At 46.2% G+C, this 27,770-nt stretch overlaps 1 protein-coding gene across 1 annotated transcript in view; it reads right to left on the minus strand.

Annotated features, from left to right (window-relative positions):
• Positions 1-3,768: 3,768 nt before the first annotated feature.
• LOC135057896 (unconventional myosin-XVB-like) overlaps positions 3,769-27,770 on the minus strand; it is a 92,243-nt gene continuing 68,241 nt past the window's right edge. Inside the window, exons 16-18 of the mRNA XM_063963615.1 lie at positions 10,692-10,825; positions 9,134-9,274; positions 3,769-5,061 (exon numbers count right to left, since the gene is read on the minus strand). Coding sequence (XP_063819685.1) covers positions 4,999-5,061; positions 9,134-9,274; positions 10,692-10,825 — 338 coding nt within the window. The 3' untranslated portion in view covers positions 3,769-4,998. The remainder of the gene's footprint in view (positions 5,062-9,133; positions 9,275-10,691; positions 10,826-27,770) is intronic.

Raw genomic sequence — 27,770 nt, forward strand, 5'->3', positions numbered from 1 at the left:
CAAAAGGCAAAAATGCTCTAAAATACTAAAAGTACTAGGGCACTGGTCAGTGTGTTCTTCCAGTGTGTGGCTTAACGCGTTTCTCCGCCTCTGGTGTAGTCAACGGCTTCCTCAGAAGACAATCTGCTGGGAAACAAGCTGAGGTATAAGGGTGTGTGTGTGTGATTAATGCAGTGAATATGTGCTGGGGTATAAGGGGTGGGGAGGATTACTGTGTGGGGGGAGGGATGAATACTGCAGTGCACATGTGCTGGGGTATGGGGGGTGTGATTAATGCAGTGACTATATGCTGGGGTATAAGAGGAGGGGTGGGGGGGGGTGATTACTGTACGTCTGCCGGGGGGGGTGATTACTGCATATGTGCTGGGCTATAAGGGGAGGGGGGGTGTGTGGGGGGTGATTACTGTGTGTCTGCCGGGGGGAGGTGATATGTGCTGGGGCATAAGGGGAGGGGTGGGGGGGATGATTACTGTGTGTCTGCCGGGGGGGGGGGGTGATTACTGCATATGTGCTGGGGTATAAGTGTGTGTGTGGGGGTGTGATTATTGTGTGTCTGCCAGGGTATAAGGGGAGGGGGGGTATTACTGCATATGTGCTGGGGTATAAGTGTGTGTGTGGGGGTGTGATTACTGTGTGTCTGCCAGGGTATAAGGGGAGGGGGGGTATTACTGCATATGTGCTGGGGTATCAGGGGAAGGTGATTACTGCATCTGTGGTGGGGTATAAGGGCGAGGGGCGATTATTACCGCTGTCTCGATCAACCGGCCTGCAGCTGTAATCCCGCTTCCAGGTAGACCCTTCACTGCTCTCTTTAACCCCGGGCACCTCTGCTGCCCAGGCCCTGGCTGCTGTTACTCCCAAGACTTTGCGTGCATTGGTGGCGGTATCAGACGGGGAATTAGCTGTGGGGGCGGCGACTTTAGCAGGCACTGGCAGCTGGTATGGGCGGCAGTACAGTAGCGGCCATAGCGGCGGTGGTAACGGGCATGCCTCACCAGCCACTGACCTCACCGAACGCCACTGGCATATAGGGTTGGGTGCCCTCGCTATCCCAGGGGTAGCGAGCTGAAATTATTATACCATGCCCATCAGCAGAAACAGAGAGGGTGTGGAAGGGGTGAAAGGAATTGAATTCCGTCCATTGTGTGTAATTGTAATAAGGTTCTGTCATCCATGTGAGAGGTTAGCACATAGTTATTAGCACATTAGTTATTTTTTAATAAACCTTTTTATTAAAGTATCACATTTCATTACACACATCATGTACATTGGTTCGCCATAGAACAGTACATATATAAAAGCAAGTCTATGCCTACATTTGTCAACAGCATTACAACTGGAGATGGTATCAGGATCTTCGTGCTTGGGATGCTGGCAGGCAGAATACCGACAGCGGCATCCTGACGCTCAGGATCTCAATACCTAGGTGGTAAGTATACTACCCCTAATCCCTAACCCTCCTTTTCCCGCAGCCTGACTCTAACCCTTCCTCCCTGCTGCCTAACCCTAACCCTTCGGGATCCTGGCACCAGCATTTCAATCCATGTTGGGATTCCTGCATAGGTAATCCAAATGCCAGGATCATGACCGGATCCCTTACAAATGACCATGTATAATCAGTTGAAATTATGATAGGATCCAACCAATAATCATGCAACTTTCCTAAACTTAGGGGTGGCTCACTGATGTATTATCTTCCCCTGGATGCTGAAAATGATTGTATACTTTTCCTGTCATGCAGGAGTTTGGGGCACTGCAGAATGCAACAGAGCATATCAATAATGTACTGACTGTCTACTATGTCTTCAGAAGGTACAAACTCCCTGTGAGGGAACCTGTAGATGCCTGATCTGATCTGCAATCAGGGCCGGTGCTAGGGTGTTTGGCGCCCCCCTGCAAACTATAAATTTGCGCCCTCCTATACTTTACAATAGGACAGCACATATAACGCCACCCTGTAGCAGTGATGCTTATACACATAATACTCCCTGTAGTAGCGCCGCTTACACATGTAACGCCCCCCTGTACCAGTGACGCTTACACACGTAACGCCCCCTGTAATAGTGACGCTTACACACGTAATGCCCCCTTGACCACCCCCTTCCCCCCGTTCCGACACATCTGGACAGGCACAGCAGTCGGCGGTAGCAGGGACGTTTGCCCAGCACAGGGATACCGAGCAGGAAGAGCGCCTCTCCTTCCTGGCGCCTCCCTGCACTGCATCCCTTTGCAGAGCGGTGAGCGCCGGGTCTGTCTGCAATGGAAAGAAGTGAGCACTTTCAGTGTCTCTCTGACCTGTGAGTCTGTCACCTAGCTTTGTCACTCAGTCCTGACAGTGTTTCTGTCTGACTTGTAATCCTATCTTCTAGGACTCAGAGTTCAGACACAAGCAGGACTGGGAAACAGTCACACTGTCTTTCAGCACTCAGTGCTTTGACCATAACCATGTGCCTTAGCAACGAGAATGTGGAAAAAAACAATATGAACATGTGAACCCTTTGTGATTCCTGTCATATATTGGATTATATATAATCACCCTTTAAAAGGAGATCTTTTCACCACTAAGTTCCCATCAGGGCAGACTTTTGCACATTTCCAATGAAGAGTGTCCTATTCATATATCCACTGTTTGAGTTTTCATAGTTAAAAAAAAAAAAACATCATTCCAACTTCTAATGTATTTAAAGGGTAAATGTATTCTTCGTCATAATGAGGGAAAAGCGGTATCAGTGCATGTTATGTGCGCTCTATCACTTCTCCCCCATGTATGAATGTGCGAGTATGCTATAAGATAGCAGGCCGATATGCGTTGGCAATGTATGAATGGTCAGCAATGCTATAGATTACGACAGCCACAGGTGGCGATGCCCTATCTCCACAGCAGGAATAGAGCTGTCCCTGGTTGTGGTGGGCTCCGGACTGCACAGGAGAACTCACGTGAGTAGCGAGATCCGCACATGCGCATTGGAGTGCCGCTATAATACATTTACCCCTAAAAGAGAAGCCTGTGTCCCCTTTCTTCCTTGCTTAAAGCACTGGGATAGGGAGAATACAATGAGACACAACAATAGTGCAAAGACCTTTGGATAAAAGGATAATTTAATAACACAATGCACTCACATGGTTTAACAAATAACAAGTGTGTCATAAAAACTTCCCATATGTAGCTCAATCTGAGGATATTGTCAACAACGTCATACTCCTGGATGTGGCCACTGACAATATCTTTTGCAAGATTGCAAAGTGTGTACACACTATATCGTTTGTCTAGGAGTTCAAGGGAAATCGTTGGCGACATTGCATTTCTTGCTGGTAGTCGTATGTGTACCAAGCTTTACTGTATGTACACCAGTATCCTCTTTGCTTCAGAGCCCTGGATCTCACATGCTCAGCATATGCAAGGATAAATGAATTCTCATGTGTAGTATTGTCAATTTAATACATGAATTTTACAAAACACACATAGATGTACATAAACAATAACGAAAAGTTCCCACTATGGTTCCATTAAATGTCCCCAGAGGACTGAAACAATTACCAGATGTTGTAGAGAACTGATGAATAAACAGTTCTCAAACAAGCGTTGTTAAATATCCAAAGCGAGTCCACCCGGGTAGGCAACTTCGGAAGAAGTGTACAGGTACCGTTCAGTGCTCTCCAAACAGCTTCTGGAACCAAGGGTTCAGCAACACCATGCAGCCGGCAAATTGACAATACTACACATGAGAATTCATTTATCCTTGCATATGCTGAGCATGTGAGATCCAGGGCTCTGAAGCAAAGAGGATACTGGTGTACATATAAGGAACGTAAATATATTTCAAATATTTCCACCACAGAGTGATGGTTGCACAATTTTGAGGTGGCGCCTTGTCATAGTGTATTCATAACCACATTTTCCTAGATAAATCCACGAGTGTAACTGGAGGGACACTCATTATTTGAATCTGCTGGATAGGGCTGCCTGGTTGTTTTTGCGCAGACTATTTATCACCTTAAGTACTTTCTTTACACGAAGCTTTACTGTATGTCTATTGTTTGTCTCATGCAATTTTTTTTTGATTGCACACGCATGATAGGAGCAGCCACAATGGGTGGAGCTGGTTAATTACTGTACACTGAAGCTGGTTCAACCAAGACAACAGCCCTTTCTGCCCTGCCATATAACCAACCCAGTGTAACCATGTGCCTGACATGGAGTGCGTCAGCAGAATGGCAAGTTATAAAGTGTTTTTTTTACCTGTACATACTATGCAAAGTTGTGATTTGCATTTAATTCGCGTGAATGAGAGCAGATGCATTCCTAGTATAATGACAATAATCGGTAGTACATCTTCTTATTGTGTGGCTTTGTGTTATACTATGATTTCTGTGGCAGTGATATTCAGTAGACAGTGGGGGGGGGGGTTTACATTTAATGTAGTTTATTCATTTACATCATATTTGTGTTGGACGTGGTCAGGATCCTGGCGATTGAAATCCTAGAGGTATGTCGACAGCAGCTTCTCGACGGTAAGTACCAGGGTTAGGCACTAGGGGAGGTTTAGAGTTATGCTGCGGGAGGGGTGGGTTAGGGTTAAGATTCTCACTGGGATACGTCGGTACGCCACTTTCTGCATTCTGTCCGTCGGGATTTCAACCGCCGCAATATCAATGCTATCCCTTTGTATTATAGTGCTGAACTTAGCTTTTATCAAATAATTTTCCCAAACATATTGTCATTAGCAGATGTCATTGTAAGAAACAGTGCATATAACAAGAATCCCTACACATCTTATGGGAATAGCACCGTAGCCTTGTACAGTCTTAGAGTAAGCAGTAGGATTATAACCACAACTGATCCTAGTCCAGTGACCCACATTGAACACTTTCAGGACAACAAGGACATTCCCAGTTGTAGGGTAAATTATGCACACATTTTATAGAAGACTGATCTTTACAGGTAGGCTATTACGATGTAAATAAAGTGTTTATACATTAGATTAGAAGGTCTCAAGCTTATGCAGCTGTAGTCTCTTGATTTTCCATGATTAAGGCTAGTATGTGGTACAGCTCTTTAGCCTGCAAGAAAATAAAAAGCATATCATTTACATGGCAGAAAAATTGGAAGAATCGTTAAGTTTTGTTTATAAAAATCACTGTGTATATATTTTCAGCGTTAAAGGTGTGTACACTTGGCGAGATTCCTCCTTTCGATTTTGAAATATATAGTCAAAATCACAAGAAAAGTTAGTGGAAATCGCAAGGTGTTAGGCAGCTTGCGATCCCGATTCGATCCCGATTCGATCCCGATGCGCGCTCCCACAAGGCTAGATAGACTGTGCAGGTAAGTCAATCTTGACTATCTAGTACAGTGGTTCCCAACCTCTGTCCTCTAGTACCCCCAACAGTTCATGTTTTGCAGGTAACCTAGCAGGTGCACAGGTGTATTCATTTCTCACTAACACATTTTAAAAGACCCGCAGGTGGAGCAAATTATTTCACTTGCAATCCTGTGAGGAGACCTGAAAAATATGAACTGTTGGGGGTACTTGAGGACCGCGGTTGGGAACCACTGATTTAGTACAAAGTATAGTCAAAATTAGTGCTTCTGGGCTGTGGGGGAGTTCAAGGGAAATCGCATAGTCAAAATCGGGGATAGCAAGGATCTCACCGTGTGTATGCACCTTAAGATTCTAAACTCTGACTTCTGAGCTTTTCCTCCCTTCCTGTTTTCCTCTATCTGTGCATGTTTGTCACACTCAAAGACAACATGAGTAAATATAAAATATAGTTTTTTAAAAAATCATTTCACTTATTGAAGGAAAAAAGTTATCCCACACCAACTGGCCCTGTGTGAGAGAGTAGTTGCCTTCTTAGTTATCAATTACATTTTGTTAATTGGTTGAATGAGTGAGTTCAATTAAACTAGACCAGGCATGACCAAACTGCAGCCCTCCAGCTGTTGTGAAACTACATATCCCAGCATGCCCTGACACAGTTTTGCTGTCAGAGAATGCTAAAGCTGTGTCAGGGCATGCTGGGATGTGTAGTTTCTCAACAGCTGGAGAGCCGCAGTTTGGACATGCTTGGACTAGACACAATCAGGCTTGATTACTGCCAGCCATGTTGAATCTAAACAGCCGTCTGTGCCCAAGCATGGGTGTCCTTAAAACCTGGACTGGCTGCCTTGAGGACACAGTTTGGCAACTACTGACTTAAATAGAACCTTTCCAGCAATGTGAGGTTGGTTGAAAGGTCCCAACGATCGGCACAGTATGTCAATCAAAAGAAATTCAAGGAGAAATGAGAAAGAAAGCTGATGAAATATATTGGTCTGGAAAGTGTTATGAAGCCATTTATTTGACTCTGGGGATCCAGCAAACTACAGTGGTGGTCATTCCGAGTTGTTCGCTCGCTAGCTGCTTTTAGCAGCATTGCAAACGCTAGGCCGCCGCCCTCTGGGAGTGTATTTTAGCTTAGCAGAATAGCGAACGAAAGATTAGCAGAACTGCTAATAAATAATTCCTTGCAGTTTCTGCGTAGCTCCAGACCTACTCCTAGATTGCGATCACCTCAGTCCGTTTAGTTCCTGGTTTTATGTCACAAACGCGCCCTGCGTTCGGCCAGCCACTCCCCCGTTTCTCCAGCCACTCCTGCGTTTTTACCTGGCACGCCTGCGTTTTTTAGCACACTCCCTGAAAACGGCCAGTTTCCGCCCAGAAACACCCACTTCCTGTCAATCACACTACGATCACTTGAGCGATGAAAAAACGTCGCTCGAGCTTGTGCAAATCTCCAAAGTTTTGTGTTAAATTAGTGAACGCATGCACGCGCATTTTCCACCTAATCGCTCCGTTGCGAAAAACGGCAACGAGCGAACTCGGAATGACCACCAGTGAGAGCTATTATCTCCAAACGGAGAAACCTGGGAACAATGGTGAATCTTCAGGAGTGACTGGCCTGCCATAATTCTTCCAAAAGCATACTGACGACTCATCCAGGAAATCACAATAAAACCCAGACAATTACCTAAGTCATACTGCTTTCAGATTGCAATGCCAGGTCGCATCCAGAATTTGGAAAAGGGTCCTTCCTGGGTGCAACCCAGCATTGGACCCTTTCACACTGACTTCCCGACCCGGCAATATGCTAGGTCAGGTTGCCATCGCAGGTGGGGGGGCGGAGACGTCACTGATGACATCGGGGGCGGAGGTGTCAACTGGAGTTCAGATCATCTCCAAGTGCCGTCTCCTCTGTAGTGTGAACGGGTCTCGAGTCACATCAACCTGGGTAACCCGTTCACACCGCACCTGACACGGTAATAAGACATGTTAAACCCTTCTTTTAACCTGGGTTGAAATACCAGCTCAGGTGTCTTGAGAAATCGAACCTTACCCCTTTCACACAGCACTTCGACACGCCAATATTCTTGGTCGATACCGGGTTATTTGTGCGATGCGAAAGCGGTATCAGTGGTTCCCAATCTTGGTCCTTGAGACACTTTGACAGTCCAGGTTATAAGGATATACATGCTTAAGCACACGTGACTTAGTAAGTACCTCAGTTGGATTATAACATCTGTGCACAAGCATGGATATCCTTAAAACCTGGTCTATTAGGGTGCCTTTAGGACTGAGTTTGGGAAGGAACTGTAGGCCTCGCTCAACCTGTTGATGTCAGCATTCATGATTCCACCATAAGAAAGACCGGACAAAAATGGTATCCATTAGAGATTTGAAATGCAAAACCACTACTAACCAAGAGGAATACTGAGGTTAATCTCATGTTTAAAAAAAACCCCAAAATACACACATTTATAACCCCCAAGCATTTTGGGTAATGTTTGGTGGACTGTGTAGTCAAAAATGGAACCTTTTGGAAAACATGGCTGTCTTTAAACAACATTACATAATAAGAACATTATACCAGTCAAAAGTGGTGATAGTGTGATGGTGTGGGGATAACTTTGCTACTTCAGGATCTGGGTAACTTGCCATAATTGACAGAATCATGAATTCTCTCTACCAGGAAATTCTCAGGGAAAATGTCCAGTCATCGGTCCATAATTGAGTGCAATGAGGTTATCCAGCAAGACATGATCCGAAGCACAAGAGCAATTCCACCGCTGAATGGCTCACAAGAAACAAAATTATGTATTTGGATTAGCCTAGTCCTGACTTGAATCCAATTGAGATACCGTGGCAGGACCTTAAACAGGCAGTTCATGCTCAAAAACCCTCCAATGTGGCTGAATTAAAGCAATTCTGCAATTCCTCCATGACGATGTGAAATACTGAGCTATTGGAAGCATTTCGTTGCAGTTGTTGCTGCTAAAGTTGACACTCCCAGGTATTAACTTTAGTGGGCCAATCTGTTTTTCACATGGGTGATATAGGTCTTGGTTAACTTTTTCCTTCAATAAATGAAATGTTGATTTAAAAACTGTATTTTCTGTTACACACATTGTCTTTGTCTTATAGTCAATTTTGATTGGTATTTTTCACAATTGTTTTAGATCTTCAAACTAGAACAACAGGGGTACAGTTCTCAGGACATACTTGTCCTGAGACCCGCTTGTTCCTTATCTTATACTTCCTCCCTATATTTTCTAATGGCTGGGAAGGTAAATGTGTCCAGTGGCTGCCTGGGTAAGAAGTAGTGCAGTGCTTACTTAAAATGTCAGGCTATATATGCACGAACATAGGCCAGAACATCTGTTTAACATGTGAAGCAGCAGGCCTAAGCTGGCACTGACCCGTAGTTTCCCCTAGCACCGTAGCTGGGTCCATGGTGGAGCTCTTCAGACAACTAGCTGTTAATAGAGAACAGAGTAGTGACCTAACCTGTCCTGTTACATGGTGACCATCTGAACGGCCATGACTTTCAGGATGTTATAGGGAAAGCAGTGTTCAACACCCTGGCCAAAGCTCAGTCTCTTGTATAGGCTAAACCAATGAAGTTGCATATATGTTAACTTAAGGTATATGACGTTTTTATTATTTGAAGTAGTACACTTCAAAAGTCATAATACTAGTAGTGTAACATTTCTGAATATGCTCTACAAATGCATTTTTTACCTTTGATGGTACGTATTAGCAATTTTTATATTAGCATATTATCCATGTTGCCAGACAGCTGATCATCCGCTTACCTCCTTGAGGTCCATCCACAGAGTGCGAGGATTGGTTGCTGTGCCATAATGTAGCTCCACTCCCGGCAGTGTGTTGACATCCAGAGGACGCATTGTACGCATACCTTGGACTTCTTGTAGGTTAATGCTCATGCTTGGTTGCTATAGACAAAAGATCAAGTTAATCAAAAATATATATTCCTGAATCTATCTATTAACATTACACAAAATGATGGCACTAAGTCAGACCTGATCGCTGTTGTGCAAATTCACACAGCTGCCAATTAACGAATGACTGCGCATGCGTATGCACCGCAATGCGCAGGCGCGATGGCAAACCGTGACAGAATGGTACAAAAATTTTGATTGCTTGGCATATGCAAGGTGATTGACAGGAAGCGGACGTTTGTGGGTGGCAACTGGCCGTTTTCTGGGAGTGTCAGGAAAAAATGTAGGTGTTCCCAAACGTTTTCTGGGAGGGTGTGTGACGTCAGCTCCGGCCCCGAACAGCCTATTTCTATTGCACTGTAGGAGTAAGTCCTGGGCTGTGCAGAGACTGCACAGATTGGAAAAATCATTTGATGGTGAGTGAGTTGCGAATGGATTTGCAGCTGTCCAGTGTCTGGCGAAGTTTTCGCACAGCGTACACATGCATTTGCACACTTGCACAGGGTGGGTTTTCACTCTCTACGGGCAGCGACTATCTGATCTCAGCCCTCTGCAAATTTGCAGAGGAGTGATCAGGTCTGAATTAGGCCCTATATTTGCAGCAATTCACACGTGCACATTGCCTTATATAAGTGGGAACTGTTGAGGATGGGGAATACATCCAGTGTGGAACAGAAAAATCAGGGAATAATCAGGTGTCCTGTACACAGCTTGTGAAGTACAAATAGGATTCAGGATACCTATCATTTGTATTATTATATAGAGAGGCCACATAGCCATCACCTTCACTTTATGGGGTGCATTCAGTTAGCGACTGTGCAGATCACTACTATATAAGGTAACCCAACATCTCTGGTTTTCCTGAGGTGCAAGGCAAAATCTGTGTGCGTAGGTTGCCACAAGGTGCTGGAGAAACGGTCGGAATGCCAGCATCCTGTGACCTCCTAACAGCTTGTCTTCCATTTTGTTGAAGGTTTCTAATCTTACGGAAAAAGCACAGCATAAGAATTGTGTAACCTCTTATGCTTCCATTACTTTCTGTGTTTATATAATCCCTAACAAAGTAAGGGAACATTCCTTTTTGGTTTTAGCAGGCAAGTCTACCTATCATGCTTCAGTGATGTCACTGGTTACTAGGGATTTGATGGGCTGAATTTGCATATGTATAATGTCTTCATCTGCAATTGTCTACCTCCGCCGCATTTAAGTGACACATTCCCTATGCCTGTAGCATGTCCTAGTCAGAAAATAGTTGAAAGTTGACTTTATCGGTTTAATTCTGTAGTAATGTAGTTGCAATTTTGTTTTATCTATAAATGCAACATAGGTTGTGGTTACTAGACGTCTTCCCTTCTGAAAGGGTACCAAAGCGTTTTATATATAGTTGTAGACCATAAAGCAATTTACATACCTCACGGTTGTTTTCTATGATTAGAAGATGTTCATGGTTAACAGCCGCAAAGCACGGGGTGATAATTCCAGGCTCACTGATCCTCTTTACCGTGAATACGTTGTATGCAAACAGAGGTAGTTCAGATACAGTTTCTAAAGAGAACAAGAGGAGGTCATGTGTGCACCAGTAACCCAATTTAGACACATGTTAATCTAGTTTGTTGAATAAGTACAAGTTACATCAGTAATAACGTTTACAACTGTACTTATTTTGTTTTCTATATTTTTATATGACTACCAGTCCATCAGAATGACGGAACAGCATAACAGTACTGTCAGCACCGGCGGCTGTGCGTGCCTGAACAGAGCAACAAGTGAATTGCTCTGTCAGGTGACATCTAGTGGCCACCGGCGTGCAAAGCACTTGAATTCTTCCCATAGAGGTCATGAGCAGCGTTAGCCTTTTATTATATAATATTATAGTTTTCTCTTACGTCCTAGAGGATGCTGGGGTCCACATTAGTACCATGGGGTATAGACAGGTCCACCAGGAGCCATTGGCACAAGAGTTTGAGTGTGTGGGCTGGCTCCTCCCTCTATGCCCCTCCTACCAGACTCAGTTTAGAAAATGTGCCCAGAGGAGATGGTCACAGCTAGGGGAGCTCTCCAGAGTTTCTCTAGTAAAGTTTATTTTTAGAGTTTATTATTTTACAGGGAGGCTGCTGGCAACAGCCTCCCTGCTTTGTGGGACTAAGGGGGGGGAGTAGTGTCCGCCCTGCAGGGTCTGAGCCACCATCTCCGCTGACAGGACACTGAGCTCCTGAGGGGTTAGATCGTTCCTGGCCACAGGGGATCGCTCACCCCAGCAGCATTCACCACCCCATTACAGAGCTGAAGATCAGTGGCGAGTGAGTCACCGACCCCCCTAGCAAGCGGGGGCCGGTGTGAAGATGGCGGCATCAGGGTAGGAGCGCAGTATTAACTGCGCTCCGGAGGCTCAGCGGTACATAGTGTGGCGCTGTGAGGGGCGCCTTGAGCCAGCGCCTACATCCTACACTGGTCACACAGCCTGTCGGGGTCCCGGGATCTCAGCCAGCATAAATCCTCAAGCCAGTATAATCCTTGTGAAGAGCGGGAAGACAGCACTATTTTGGGGGCGGAGCTTCTCAGAGCGGACCCAGCAGCGTTTCAGTGCCATTTTCCTGTCTGCACAGTGCTGTCAAGGAAGAGCAAGCCCCTCCACAGCAACTCCAGCTATCTCTCACGGTACCAGGGGGTTGTAGAAGGGGGGGAGGGAGGCTGCATTATGACTGTGTAACTTATTAAGGTGTACAGTCAGCACTAGTAGGGGTCTTCCTTTACATTAAAAATGCTGTGTGTGGGTTGGCTCCAATCTCTGTCTCTCTCTTGCCATTCTTGGGGGTGAAACTCTGTCCTCCCCTGTGTGTGTGGAGTGTCTGTGGTCTCCATTAAGTAATGTCCAGGGACTCTGTGTCATATGCTGCAGAGGATATGTCCTCTCAGGATGATCCCATTCCATGTAATCAGGGTTGCACTGGTTTAGCACAGATTCCAGCAAGGGGGCCTGAGTGGTTATCCTCTATCAAATCTATGATTTCTGAGATTTCAAATAGGGTTGCACAAACTGAATCTGCAACTCAGGCTTTACAGAACTCTGGCAGTCTGGCCCAGTTCTGGTACCTCAGGGCTCCCCGCTGTATATTCACATAAACGTACTCTTGCTCAGATCATGCAGGATGATACGGATACCGATTCTGACACTGCAGATGGTGACGGGGATGTGTTGCAGAGGGCAGAATCTCTTGCTAAAGGGGTGCAGTTGATGATAGAGGCTATTAGATATGTGTTGTATATTGCTGAAACAACACCTGAGGAGGTTGAGGAGGCTTACTTCACTGTAAATAAAAAAGCCTTGCTAACCTTCCCTACGTCAAAGGAATTAAATGCTATTTTTGAAAAGGCTTGGGAAAACCCGGATAAAAAATTCCAGATACCTAAAAGGGTTCTGGTGGCATTTACTTTCCCGGTAGAGGATAGAAAAAAATAAGATTTTACTTACCGATAAATCTATTTCTCGTAGTCCGTAGTGGATGCTGGGGACTCCGTCAGGACCATGGGGAATAGCGGCTCCGCAGGAGACAGGGCACAAAAGCAAGCTTTTAGGATCACATGGTGTGTACTGGCTCCTCCCCCTATGACCCTCCTCCAAGCCTCAGTTAGGTACTGTGCCCGGACGAGCGTACACAATAAGGAAGGATCTTGAATCCCGGGTAAGACCCAAACCAGCCACACCAATCACACCGTACAACTTGTGATCTGAACCCAGTTAACAGTATGATAACAATGAAGTAGCCTCTAAAAAAGATGGCTCACAACAATAATAACCCGATTTTTGTAACAATAACTATGTACAAGTAATGCAGACAATCCGCACTTGGGATGGGCGCCCAGCATCCACTACGGACTACGAGAAATAGATTTATCGGTAAGTAAAATCTTATTTTCTCTAACGTCCTAGTGGATGCTGGGGACTCCGTCAGGACCATGGGGATTATACCAAAGCTCCCAAACGGGCGGGAGAGTGCGGATGACTCTGCAGCACCGAATGAGAGAACTCCAGGTCCTCCTCAGCCAGGGTATCAAATTTGTAGAATTTTACAAACGTGTTCCCCCCTGACCACGTAGCTGCTCGGCAAAATTTTAAAGCCGAGACCCCCTCGGGCATCCGCCCAAGATGAGCCCACCTTCCTTGTGGAATGGGCATTGACAGATTTTGGCTGTGGCAGGCCTGCCACAGACTGTGCAAGCTGAATTGTACTACAAATCCAACGAGCAATAGTCTGCTTAGAAGCAGGAGCACCCATCTTTTTGGGTGCATACAATATAAACAGCAAGTCAGACTTTCTGACTCCAGCCGTCCTGGAAATATATATATATATATATATATATATATTTTTAGGGCCCCGACAACGTCTAGCAACTTGGAGTCCTCCAAGTCCCTAGTAGCCGCAGGCACCACAATATGTTGTTTCAGGCGAAACGCTGACACCACCTTAGGAAGAAACTGGGGACGAGTCCGCAGTTCTGCCCTGTCCGAATGGAAAAACAAATATGAGCTTTTTTAAGACAAAGCCCCCAATTCTGACAATCGCCTGGCCGAGGCCAGGGCCACAACATGGTCCCTTTCCATGTGAGATATTTCAAATCCACAGATTTGATCGGTTCAAACCAATATGATTTGAGGAATCCCAACACTACGTTGAGATCCCACGGTGCCACTGGAGGCACACAAGGGCTGTATATGCAATACTCCCTTGACAAACGTCTGGACTTCAGGAATTGAAGCCAATTTTTTCTGGAAGAAAATCTACAGGGCCGAAACTTGAACCTTAATGGACCCCAATTTGAGGCACATAGACACTCCTGTTTTCAGGAAGTGCAGAAATCGACCTAGTTGAAATTTTTTCGTGGGGCCTTCCTGGCCTCACCCACGCAACATATTTTCACCACATGTGGTGATAACGTTGTGCGGTCACCTCCTTCCTGGCTTTGACCAGGGTAGGTATGACCTCTTCCGGAATGCCTTTTCCCTTAGGATCCGGCGTTCAACCGCCATGCCGTCAAACGCAGTCGCGGTAAGTCTTGGAACAGACAAGGTCCCTGCTGGAGCAGGTCCTTTCTTAGAGGCAGATGCCACGGTTCCTCTTGGAACAGACATGGTTCTTGCTGAAAGCAAATCCCATCTTAGCTCCCGAGGCCATTAGTCCTCTGTGAGCATCTCTTGAAGTTCCGGGTACCAAGTCCCTCTTGGCCAATCCGGAGCCACGAGTATAGTTCTTACTCCTCTACGTCTTATAATTCTCAATACCTTGGTTATGAGAAGCAGAAGAGGGAACACATACACCGACTGTTACACCCACGGTGTTACCAGGACGTCCACAGCTATCGCCTGAAGGTCTCGTGACCTGGCGCAATACCTGTCCCGTTTTTTGTTCGGGCGGGACGCCATCATTTCCACCTTTGGTCTTTCCCAACGGTTCACAATCATGCGGAACACTTCCCGATGAAGTTCCCACTCTCCCGGGTGGAGGTCGTGCCTGCTGAGGAAGTCTGCTTCCCAGTCGTCCACTCCCGGAATGAACACTGCTGACAGTGCTATCACATGATTTTCCGTCTAGCGAAAAATCCTTGCAGTTTTGACCACTGCCCTCCTGCTTCTTGTGCCGCCCTATCTGTTTACGTGGGCGACTGCCGTGATGTTATCCCACTGGATCAATACCGGCTGACCTTGAAGCAGAGGCCTTGCTAAGCTTATAGCATTACAAATTTGCTCTTAGCTCCAGTATATTTATGTGGAGAGAATTCTCCAGACTTGATCACACTCCCTGGAAATTTTTTCCCTGTGTGACTGCTCCCCAGCCTCTCAGGCTGGCCTCCGTGGTTACCAGCATCCAATCCTGAATGCCGAATCTGCGGCCCTCTAGAAGATGAGCACTCTGTAATCACCACAGGAGAGACACCCTTGTCCTTGGATATAGGGTTATCCGCTGATGCATCTGAAGATGCGATCCGGACCATTTGTCCAGCAGATCCCACTGAAGAGTTCTTGCGTGAAATCTGCCGAATGGAAGCGCTTCGTAATAAGCCACCATTTTTACCAGGACTCTTGTGCAATGATGCACTGACACTTTTCCTGGTTTTAGGAGGATCCCGATTAGCTCGGATAACTCCCTGGCTTTCTCCTCTGGGAGAAACACCCTTTTCCTGGACTGTGTCCAGAATCATCCCTAGGACCAGCAGACGTGTCGTCGGAACAACTGCGGTTTTGGAATATTTAGAATCCACCCGTGCTGTCGTAGAACTACTTGAGATAGTGCTACTCCGACCTCCAACTGTTCTCTGGACCTTGTTCTTATCAGGAGGTCGTCCATTTTCTTTGAAGACGAATCCTCATTTCGGTCATTACCTTGGTAAAGACCCGGGGTGCCTTGGACACTCCAACGGCATCGTCTGAAACTGATAGTGACAGTTCTGTACCACGAACCTGAGGTACCCTTGGTGAGAAAAGCAAATTTTTGGAACATGGAGGTAAGCATCCCTGATGTCCCGGGACACCATATAGTCCCCTTGTTCCCAGTTCGCTATCACTGCTCTGAGTGACTCCATCTGGATTTGAACCCTTGTAAGTGTTCAAATTTTTCAGATTTAGAATCGGTCTCACCTAGCCTTCTGGCTTCAGTACCACCCTATAGTGTGGAACAATACCCCTTTCCTTGTTGTAGGAGGGGTAATTTTATTATCACCTGCTGAGAATACAGCTTGTGAATTGTTTTCAATACTGCCTCCCTGTCGGAGGGAGACATTGGTACAGCAGACTACAGGAACCTGCGAGGGGGGAAACGCCTCGACATTCCAATCTGTGCCCCTTTGATACTACTTGTAGGATCCAGGGGTCCTGTACTGTCCCAGCGTCATGCTGAGAACTTAGTAGAAGCGGTGGAGGGCTTCTGTTACTGGGAATGGGCTGCCTGCTGCAGTCTTCTTCCCTTTCCTCTATCCCTGGGCAGATATCTTATAGGGACGAAAAAACTGAGGCTGAAAAGACGGTGTCTTTTTCTGCAGAGATGTGACTTAGGGTAAAAAACGGTGGATCTTCCAGCAGTTGCCGTGGCCACCAGGTCCCATGGACCGACCCCAAATAACTCCTCCCCTTTTATACGGCAATACATCTTTGTGCCGTTTGGAATCTGCATCCCCTGACCACTGTCGTGTCCATAAACATCTTCTTGCAGATATGGACATCGCATTTACTCTTGATGCCAGAGTGCAAATATCCCTCTGCGCATCTCGCATATATATAAATGCATCCTTTAAATGCTCTATAGTCAATAAAATACTGTCCCTGTCAAGGGTATCAATATTTTTAGTCAGGGAATCCGACCAAGCCACCTCAGCTCTGCACATCCAGGCTGAGGCGATCGCTGGTCACAGTATAACACCAGCATGTGTGTGTATACTTTTTAGGATATTTTTCAGCCTCTTATCAGCTGGCTCCTTAAGTACGGCCCTATCTGTAGATGGTACCGCCACTTGTTCTGATAAGCATGTGAGCGCCTTATCCACCCTGAGGGGTGTTTCCCAACGCGCCTTAACTTCTGGTGGGAAAGGGTATACCGCCAATAATTTTCTATCGGGGAAAACCCACGCATCATCACACACTTCATTTAATTTATCTGATTCAGGAAAAACTACAGGTAGTTTTTTCACCTCACACATAATACCCTCCTTTGTGGTACTTGGAGTATCAGAAATATGTAACACCTCCTTCATTGCCCTTAACGTGTGGCCCTAAAGGAAAATACGTTTGTTTCTTCACCGTCGACACTGAAATCAGTGTCCGTGTCTGGGTCTATGTCGACCGACTGAGGTAAATGGGCGTTTTTACAAGCCCCTGACGGTGTCTGAGACGCCTGGACCGGTACTAATTTGTTCGCCGGCCGTCTCATGTCGTCAACCCACTTGCAGCGTGTTGACATTATCACGTAATTCCATAAGTAAGCCATCCATTCCGGTGTCGACTCCCTAGAGAGTGACATCACCATTACAGGCAATTTGCTCCGCCTCCTCACCAACATTTTCCTCATACATGTCGACACACACGTACCGACATACAGCACACACATAGGGAATGCTCTGATAGAGGACAGGACCCACTAGCCCTTTGGGGAGACAGAGGGAGAGCTTGCCAGCACACACCAAAATGCTATAATTATACAGGGACAACCCTTATATAAGTGTTCCTCCCATATAGCATTTAATATATATGTATATCGCCAAATCAGTGCCCCCCCTCTCTGTTTTAACCCTGTTTCTGTAGTGCAGTGCAGGGGAGAGCCTGGGAGCCTTCCCCTCAGCCTTTCTGTGAGGGAAAATGGCGCTGTGTGCTGAGGAGAATAGGCCCCGCCCCCTTTTCGGCGGGCTTCTTCTCCGGAGATTGTGAAGTCTGGCAGGGGTTAAATACATCCATATAGCCTCAAGGGCTATATGTGATGTATTTTTCGCCATACAGGTATTCTACATTGCTGCCAGGGCGCCCCCCCCCGCGCCCTGCACCCTCCGTGATCGCTGTGTGAAGTGTGCTGACAGACAATGGCGCACAGCTGCAGTGCTGTGCGCTACCTGAGGAAGACTGAAAGTCTTCTGCCGCCTGGTTCCGGACCTCTTCAATCTTCAGCATCTGCAAGGGGGTCGGCGGCGCGGCTCCGGGACGAACCCCAGGGCGAGACCTGTGTTCCGACTCCCTCTGAAGCTAATGGTGTCCAGTAGCCTAAGAATCCAATCCATCCTGCACGCAGGTGAGTTGAAATTCTCTCCCCTAAGTCCCTCGATGCAGTGAGCCTGTTGCCAGCAGGACTCACTGAAAATAAAGAACCTAAAAACTTTTTCTAAGCAACTCTTTAAGAGAGCCACCTAGATTGCACCCTTCTCGGACGGGCACAAAAACCTAACTGAGGCTTGGAGGAGGGTCATAGGGGGAGGAGCCAGTACACACCATGTGATCCTAAAAGCTTGCTTTTGTGCCCTGTCTCCTGCGGAGCCGCTATTCCCCATGGTCCTGACGGAGTCCCCAGCATCCACTAGGACGTTAGAGAAAATGGGAAAACCCGCCTATTGTTGACGTGTCAGTATCCAGACTCTCAAAAAAGGTGGTTTTACCTGTTCCAGGATCTACCGCCTTGAAAGAGCCGGCTGATCGTAAGATTGATAATACACTCAAATCCATGTACACGGCTTCTGGGGCAATACTACGTCCCACTATTGCCAGTGCTTGTATTGCCAAAGCTATAGTAAAGTGGTCAGGCACGTTACTTGAAGACTTGGATACTATGGAGAAATGTGATGTTGAATTGTTTTTACACAACATTCAGGATTCGGCAGGATTTCAGGTAGAATCCATGAAAGACCTGGGTTCCATGGCTGCGGGAATTTCTCCATGTCTGTATCAGCTCGTCGAGCACTGTGGTTGCGCCAGTGGTCTGCCGACGCGGAATCCAAGAGAAGTGTGGAGACCCTACCCTACACGGGTCAGGCTCTCTTTGGGGAAGCATTAGATGCGTGAATCTCCACGGCTACGGCTGGTAAGTCACCTTTTCTTCCCTCAGCTACAACTGCCCCGAAGAAACCCTTTTCTTAAGCTACATCACAGCCCTTTCGGTCTACCAAGCCCAGAAAGGCCAAGCCGTCCAACACCTTCTTTCGGGGAGGTCGGCCCAAGTCCAAGAAACCTGCGGCTACAGGTTCCCAGGAACAGAAACCTGCTTCAGGTACACCAAAGTCCTCCGCATGACGGTGGACTGCACACCTTGGAGGTGGGAGTGAGACTCGGGCATTTCAGTCACGCCTGGGTGTCATTCGGCCTGGACCCCTGGGTGCAAGAGATTGTGTCTCAGGGGTACAAGCTGGAATTTCAAAATCTTCCTCATCGATTTTTCAAATCAGGCTTGCCAGCTCTGCTGGCAGACAGGACTGTCCTGCAAGAAGCCATCCAGAAGTTGGTGGAGTCACAGGTCATTGTGCCAGTACCACCTCATATGCAAAACAAAGGTTACTATTCAAACCTTTTTGTGGTACCGAAACCGGATGGTTCGGTCAGGCCCATTCTGAACTTAAAATCACTAAACCCCTTTCTGAGGGAGTTCAAGTTCAAAATGGAGTCTATAAGGGCAGTGATATCAGGTCTGGAGGAGGAGGAATTTGGTATCCTTGGATATCAAGGATGCGTACCTCCACATTCCGATTTGGCTGCCGCATCAAGCTTATCTTCGATTCGCACTGCTGGACTGTCATTTTCAGTTACAGGCCCTGCCATTCGGCATCTCCACAGCACCGAGGGTATTCACCAAGGTGATGGCGTAAATGATGATTCTCCGCAGACAGGGGGTGAACATAATTCCATATCTGTACGATCTGCTAATAAAAGCATCGTCCAAGGAGAAGCTATTACGGTCCATAGCTCTCATGACACAGCTTCTCAGGGAACATGGTTGGATCCTGAATCTTCCAAAATCACATTTGGAACCAACCAGGAGGTTGTCTTTTCTGGGAATTATTCTCGACACGGAAGTGAAGAGGGTGTTTCTTCCAGAGGAAAAAGCATTGGTGATACAAACAATGGTCCGGGATGTCCTGAAGCCAACCCGGGTGTCGGTTCATCAGTGCATTCGCCGTCTGGGAAAAATGGTGGCCTCTTACGAGGCCCTACAGTACGGGAGGTTTCACGCTCGGTCCTTCCAACTGGATCTCCTGGACAAGTGGAATGGGATCCCATCTACACATGCACCAGAGAATACGTCTGTCACCAAAGGCCAGGATTTCACTCCTCTGGTGGCTACAACTGCCTCACCTTCTGGAGGGCCACAGATTCGGGATTCAGGACTTGGATCCTTCTAACCACGGATGCAAGTCTCCGAGGCTGGGGCGCAGTCACTCAATGTGAAACCTTCCAAGGAAGGTGGTCAAGTCTGGAAGCTGGCCTGCCGATAAACATTCTGGAACTAAGAGCCGTCTACAACGGTCTTCTCCAAGCGGCCCATCTTCTGAGAAATCGGGCCGTTCAAGTGCAGTTGGACAAAGTGACAACAGTGGCTTACATAAACCGACAGGGCGGAACGAAGAGCAGAGCTGCAATGTCAGAGGTAACAAAAATCATCCTTTGGGCAGAAAAACACGCATTGGCACTGTCAGCAATCTTCATTCCGGGAGTAGACAACTGGGAAGCAGACTTCCTCGGCAGACACAATCTCCATCCAGGGGAGTAGGGTCTCCAACCGGAGGTGTTCAAGGAGGTAACAGATCTTTGGGGCGTACCCCAGATTGACATGATGGCCTCTCGTCTCAGCAAGAAGCTTCAGCAGTATTGTTCCAGGTCGAGGGACCCGCAAGCAGTGGCGGTGGACGCCCTAGTGACTCCGTGGGTGTTCCAGTCGGTGTACGTGTTTCCTCCACTTCCACTCACCACAAGAGTTCTAAAGCTCATAAGGAGAACAAGGGTGGTTAAGGAGGCACACCCCAATACCCAGGAGATCAGCACTTAGGAGTGTGGGAATCCGGATGCACTGCACCCCAGGTCTGTTTTTTCATAACTACCTCCCAGTATTTGGACGTGTTCCCCCATTTGTTTGCATGGTGGATTATGTTCTTAAGAAACCATTGTTTGTTTTAAATTGGTTTTAATAATAAATGGACACATCACCCTAAAAACTTCCTTCTTTGTGGGTTCTATACATCTGGTGGCCCCGGGGAAAGTGCAACAGAGAAGAGGCAGGAGAATCACCTTCTAAAGAAACCCTGATGTGTCTTCAGGAATCCTGTAGAACGTGAGTTTGGGGTACGCATCACCCCCATTTTTCTTGAATTGATGAAAGATACCTTTATAGGAGTATTATGTCTTTATCCATGTGAGTTGGGTATGCTCCCAATTACGAATAGGATTTAAAACGTCTTTGGCAGTTCTGTGTATCTGACTCATCACATTGAACGTATTACACTATTGGGGTTTCCCACCCCTTTTTTTCTCTTTCCTTGCTTTTGAGGGGAGTCCACGAAGGAGGAGGATCAAGTCACAGGGGGGAGAAAGATACCGTTATGGATACAGCACGCACATTGTACATGTGAGTATGGTGCGTACCTACACAGAATTTTCATTTATACATACAGATTAGACTTCTGTCAAGTATCGTTATTTGAAGATCCTCGCGCACCATTTACTTATAGTTACCCAGATTGTGGATGACTCCCCTTCATGGACTCTAGAATTTGAGACTGTTTTCTTTTGTCTAAATAATTGTTATCGAAACACCATTTAAGGACTTGCGGATAGCGCAGCGGAAGGTGGACTCTTGTTTTTGTTTAAGGGTTCAAGCGATCCTCATTGCTCCAGACTGGCCAAGAAGGGCTTGGTACATGGACCTTCTGGATCTACTGCAAGGAGAGCCAAGGCCTCTTCCTCTTCGGGAGGACCTGCTGCAGCAGGGGCCGTTCGCCTATCAAGACTTAACGTGGCTACGTTTGACGGCATGGAGGTTGAACTCCTAATACTGGCTCAAAAGGGTATCCCGAACAAGGTTATTCCTACCCTAATACAGGCTAGGAAAGGAGTAACGTCTAAACATTACCATCGAATTTGGAAAAAATATGTATCTTGGTGTGAGTCCAAGAAATTTCCTGCGGTGGAGTTTCAACTGGGACGGTTTCTCCTCTTCCTACAAGCCGGTGTGGATATGGGCCTGAGGTTGGGATCTGTGAAGGCCCATATTTCGGCACTATCCATTTTCTTCCAGAAACAATTGGCTGCCCTCCCTGAGGTTCAGACCTTTTTGAAGGGAGTTCTGCACATCCAACCTCCCTTTGTGCCGCCTACAGCGCCTTGGGACCTTAACGTGGTGTTGCAGTTTCTCCAATCGGACTGGTTCGAGCCTCTACAGGGGGTTGAGGTCAAATTTCTTACATGGAAGGCTGTCACGTTGTTGGCCTTAGCTTCTGCTAGACGTGTGTCGGAGCTGGGGGCTTTATCCTGTAAAAGCCCTTACTTGATCTTCCACGAAGATAGAGCTGAGCTCCGGACACGTCAGCAGTTTCTTCCGAAGGTTGTGTCGGCATTTCATATCAACCAACCTATTGTGGTGCCAGTGGCTACTGACTCCTTAATTTCATTAAAGTCCTTGGATGTTGTAAGGGCTCTGAAAATCTATGTGAAGAGGACTGCTTGTCACAGAAAATCGGACTCTCTGTTTGTCCTTTATGATCCCAAGAAGATTGGGTGTCCTGCTTCTAAGCAGACAATCTCTCGCTGTATCAGGTTCACTATCCAGCATGTGTATTCTGTGGCAGGATTGCCGTGTCCTACGTCTGTCAAGGCCCACTCTACTCGTAAGGTGGGGTCTACCTGGGCGGCTGCTCGGGGCGTCTCGGATTTACAACTTTGTCGAGCTGCAACTTGGTCTGGGTCGAACACGTTTGCAATGTTCTACAAATTCGATACTTTGGCCTCTGATGACCTGAAGTTCAGTCAATCAGTTCTGCAGGAGCCTCCGCGCTCTCCCTCCCGTTCTGGGAGCTTTAGTACATCCCCATGGTACTAATGTGGACCCCAGCATCCTCTAGGAAGTAAGAGAAAATAGGATTTTAGTTACCTACCGGTAAATCCTTTTCTCATAGTCCGTAGAGCAGGCCTGGCCAACCTGTGGCTCTCCAGCTGTTATAAAACTACAAGTCCCATCATGCCTTGCCACAGTTTTGCTATTAGGGAATGCTAAAACTGTGGCAGAGAATGCTGGGATGTGTAGTTTCACAACATCTGGAGAGCCACAGGTTGGCCAGGCCTGCCGTAGAGGATGCTGGGCGCCCGCCCAGCGCTTCGTTTTCCTGCTATCGTAATTTGGTTCAGTACAACTTCGTTTTAGTTGAGTACTGCATTGTTACATGGTAAGTAATGTTTCAGCAGTTGCTGAGTTTTCAAGCTCGGTTAGCTTGATGTGCCGTGTATGTGTGAGCTGGTATGAATCACGCCACTATCTGTGTTAAATCCTTCTCTCGAAGATGTCCGTCTCCTCGGGCACAGTTTCTAGACTGAGTCTGGTAGGAGGGGCATAGAGGGAGGAGCTAGACCACACTCTCAAACTCTTAAAGTGCCAATGGCTCCTGGTGGTCCCGTCTTTACCCCATGGTACTAATGTGGACCCCAGCATCTTCTACGAAAAGGATTTACCGGTAGGTAACCAAAATCCTATTTTCTTTTCCAAAATGTTATCAGTACTTCATTTAAAAAATTTTTTTTAAAAATAGGAAATTATCCTGTCTGAACAGGATAAAGGTTCTATATATCATACTTCCGGCTTGAGCAAACGTGCCGGGGACTCTCTCCCTTACTATCTCCTGGACCCCTATACTGTATTTTACTCAAAGAGACTCCCTGGCACCAGCCCCTGCTCCACTGACTGCCAGGGGTGAGTACCCCACTGAACCCTTCCACCTGGCTCCATACACAGCGCCATCTTGGTGTCCCAGCTGCTGGGTCTCGATCATAGACACGCCGCCACTCTGCTGAACCTGGCCGCAACTTCCATCGCCTAGCCTAGTACTCCCTACCATCTGTACTGCACCACCTGTTGCCACCTATCTGCTTGATCAACTGTGCTTGCGCCTGCTGCTGCAGCTCTGAGACTGAGCGGTCACACCGACTGAGCTCTCTGCAGGCACCCCCTGGAATCGTCTGAGATTGCATGAATGGCCACCCCTCGCTCACCGGCTGCCTGCTCATCCCCGCTGATGCTTTAAATGCCTATCCAGCCACGTTGCTCAGTGGTTCTCCTGTCGCCAGTGGTGATTTCAGCCCTGTGGAGAGCCTACAGTATATGGAGAGAACGCCCAGCAGCCAACCGTGCACCAGCCGGCTGCCCCAACACAGGACTCTACATCATGTCTCTGGGCCCCTCTACTTGGCCCGGACTGCTGGAGCGATGCACACTATCATCACCAACCTGGTATTCTGTCTGTGGCCTGCTGCCTGGCTACACCTTTCCAGTTTCATCGTGCCACTGACGCCTTTCAGGACTGTGCCTGCTTCTGAATCCCTGCGCCTGCCAGCTGCCCTGCGGATTCACTACTGGGTTAGCTCCTGCTGGACCCTCCCAGAGCATGCCGCACTGGTTCCTGGGCAAACACGTTTCCGCAACATCCACAACACAGTCTGGCTTGTATGCAATATTACATGTCTCATTATACATGTCTCAGTTACTCATCTATGCCTTAGTTCCTTGTATGGCTTATCTCACCGTAACCTATGTAACATGACCAAAATGTCTGCCTCACCTGGTACACCCATTGGTGGGATGAAAAATACATGGATCTGATGATTATGTAAGGGCGCTGGTGTCTAGCTTTAGTAAGCTGCAACTTCCCCATTTTGTGTCATCCCTTCTAAGGTTGTCTGTTCCACCAAGGGTAATTTAAGAAGCGCGCCCAAAATGGCTAACCTTGCACCTTGTACCTTTCACGGGTGGGATATGCAGCCTGTGAAAGTTACTACCCAAAATGGCTGCACCAACCCTGCATTGTTTATTGTGCCCATATACAGATGGGTCCTCCGTTATCTTGGCTCTTTCTGCGCCTAGATGGAGGTTTAGTCACGCCTAGGCGATAGCTTAGGTTGCTGAGTTTAATCACAGACAGGCGCGTTGAGGCGCGACTAGATACTCAACATGCAATACACATCTCCACCACTGGGTGGCTAATGCTCCACTAGTCCAGTACTTTAGATCGAAAAGCGGCGGATTAATCTACAAGCTCTGGCAAATGGTCAGTGATGACTGTAATGTTCATATACAGTCCTGTACTGCATACTGTATACACAGATGGTGACCAATGGTCAGACGGAGAGAGTTAAAAAAATAAACAGTTTATACAGATACAAATGAACATGTTAAAACACTTGTGTATGCAGACGCAACTAAAGATTGTGTATGCAGATGCAACTAATGTGTGAAAAGAATAATGTAGCTCATTGACTTTAAAGTATGTACAGTGCACTAAATACCGTGCTTTTGGAATATGAGCGTCCGAGTCCCCTAAGGCATAAACCAACACCAATGGGAAGGAATCGCTCCTTGCAGTACTTTTACACATGAACTTGTGAATCTTCCATGCAGCGTCATGGGCTAGCGATGAAGGCTCCCGCCTCCCAAGCTGAGAGTCCCGGGTTCGATTCCCAAAGTGTCAGTCTTTTTTTTTTTTTGTGTGTTCCCGTGACATTCACTTTATTGTGCACACAGGTTTCACATAAATCAGTAAATTTGCAGGTGTGACTCATTCTGCTATATATAATACACAGCGGTAATGAGCACCCGTAGACATACAGTACCAGTAAATATAAATTAGTGTATTCTGACGCAACTAACTGTTCGAGCAACACAGTACTGTAGATCTAATATGTTCTGTTAGTGTACTAATTAGCATGAACAGCTAATTAGTACCCTAATAGAACATACTGTACAGAGATACTAAGGATGGTGATTTGGCATCCAGGAACTTAGGTAACTTAGGTACAGTATGTTCTATTAGTGTACTAATTAGCACGAACAGCTTGTAACGTACAGCGGCAACTTTAATCTTTCTATTTATAATGGAAAGAGATAAAAGCTCCTCCCTAAGTGCCTAGATGCCAAATCACCATCCTTAGTATCTCTGTACAGTATGTTCTATTAGTGTACTAATTAGCACGAACAGCTTGTAACGTACAGCTGCAAGTTTAATCTTTCTATGTATAATGGAGAGAGAGAAAAGCTCCTCCCTAAGTTCCTGGATGCCAAATCACTGTCCTTAGTATCTCTGTACAGTATGTTCTATTAGTGTACTAATTAGCATGAACAGCTTGTAACGTACAACACAGATTCTCACAACACAAATTCTCTAACGGATATTGTGAGGGCTGCGCTAACACCTTATGTTCAAAGAAGCTGCTATGGAGGATAAGGGATTCCACTAGCCCTATTTGAGAGTGTGTATGTTTGGTACTCCCAGTGCTGTACTTTAAACAAGACAATTGTACACGGAAAGAGATAAAGTTTAAAAGAGTTTATTTTCTTATAAAAAAAGGTATATATGTGTATATATGTCACTGTAACCTACAGATAACCGTAAGAGATATGTGAAAATACAGAATAATTGTGTATTGTACGTACAAAGAATAAGGAATAAAAAGTTATAGAGTATATACTCTCAATATAAATAAAGTATGCTTATATTGGAAAAAAGAATTTCAGAAATTATACATTCCTAATACCGGTATACAACACAAAAAAGATAAAAGAGATAAACAACATATAAATGAAGGAAAAAGATTGAAAAATCTATAAAGAAATAAGATTTTTATAAAGACAAGTGCAGTAGAAACGCAAATGCGTTTTACTCTACTGACTGGTGCGAAGAGAATGCCTGGTAACTTTGTCTCCCTTTCGTAATGAGAAAGAAAGTCCTGTTTGTTAATGTATCAGATTCTGAAAATAAAGTCTTTCCGTTTTGTTATAAGGGAAAAGTTCTCTTTGTCAGATGTATCAGATTTTAGATACAAAGTATTATATCTCCAGCCAGGGTGTGCAGCAGTGTAAGGCAGTAGTAGTCGATAGAAGTGATCTCCACAGTGCACTCACCGCTATCAGAGTCCTGCTGGAAGACCGCTTATGATGTCTCTTGCTGGAGGTTAGAAGCGGGTGTCTGCCGGCAGACAAATGAACTAAGCGACGGTGGTCAGCGTTTAGAAGCGTATATCCCAGTCCGTGGCTCGGCGATCTACGCGTTTCGCCTGTATGCAACAGGCTTCGTCAGGATGCCAGATCGTCCATTTCCCAGTCTTCTTATTCCTGTCCTGTGCCCTTACTTGCGGTCCAAAATTCCACATCACTTCCGCCCTTAATGTGCGCTGCATCTATACAGGTTGAGTATCCCATATCCATATATTCCGAAATACGGAATATTCCGAAATACGGACTTTTTTGAGTGAGAGTGAGATAGTGAAATCTTTGTTTTTTGATGGCTCAGTTTACACAAACTTTGTTTAATACACAAAGTTATGAATAATATTGTATTAAATGACCTTCAGGCTGTGTATACAAGGTGTATATGAAACATAAATGAATTGTGTGTATGTACACACACTTTGTTTAATGCACAAAGTTATAAAAAATATTGGCAAAAATTACCTTCAGGCTGTGTGTATAAGGTGTATATGAAACATAAATGCATTCTGTGCTTAGATTTAGGTCCCATCACCATGATATCTCATTATTGTATCTAATTATTCCAAAATACGGAAAAATCCGTTATCCAAAATACCTCTGGTCCCAAGCATTTTGGATAAGGGATACTCAACCTGTAATATCCTTAAGAGACTTCCCTGTGTGCACCATATTACGGGGCAAGTCTATATGTTATAATGCAACTCTGTGTCATAGTAGAACTTGTTCTTTATATCTAAAGAGATTGCGCTCCGTGTTGTTAAGAATAAATAAATAATTGAATAAAA

The sequence above is a fragment of the Pseudophryne corroboree genome, chromosome 3 (genome assembly GCF_028390025.1).
Source record: "Pseudophryne corroboree isolate aPseCor3 chromosome 3, aPseCor3.hap2, whole genome shotgun sequence".
Taxonomy (NCBI): Eukaryota; Metazoa; Chordata; class Amphibia; order Anura; family Myobatrachidae; genus Pseudophryne; species Pseudophryne corroboree.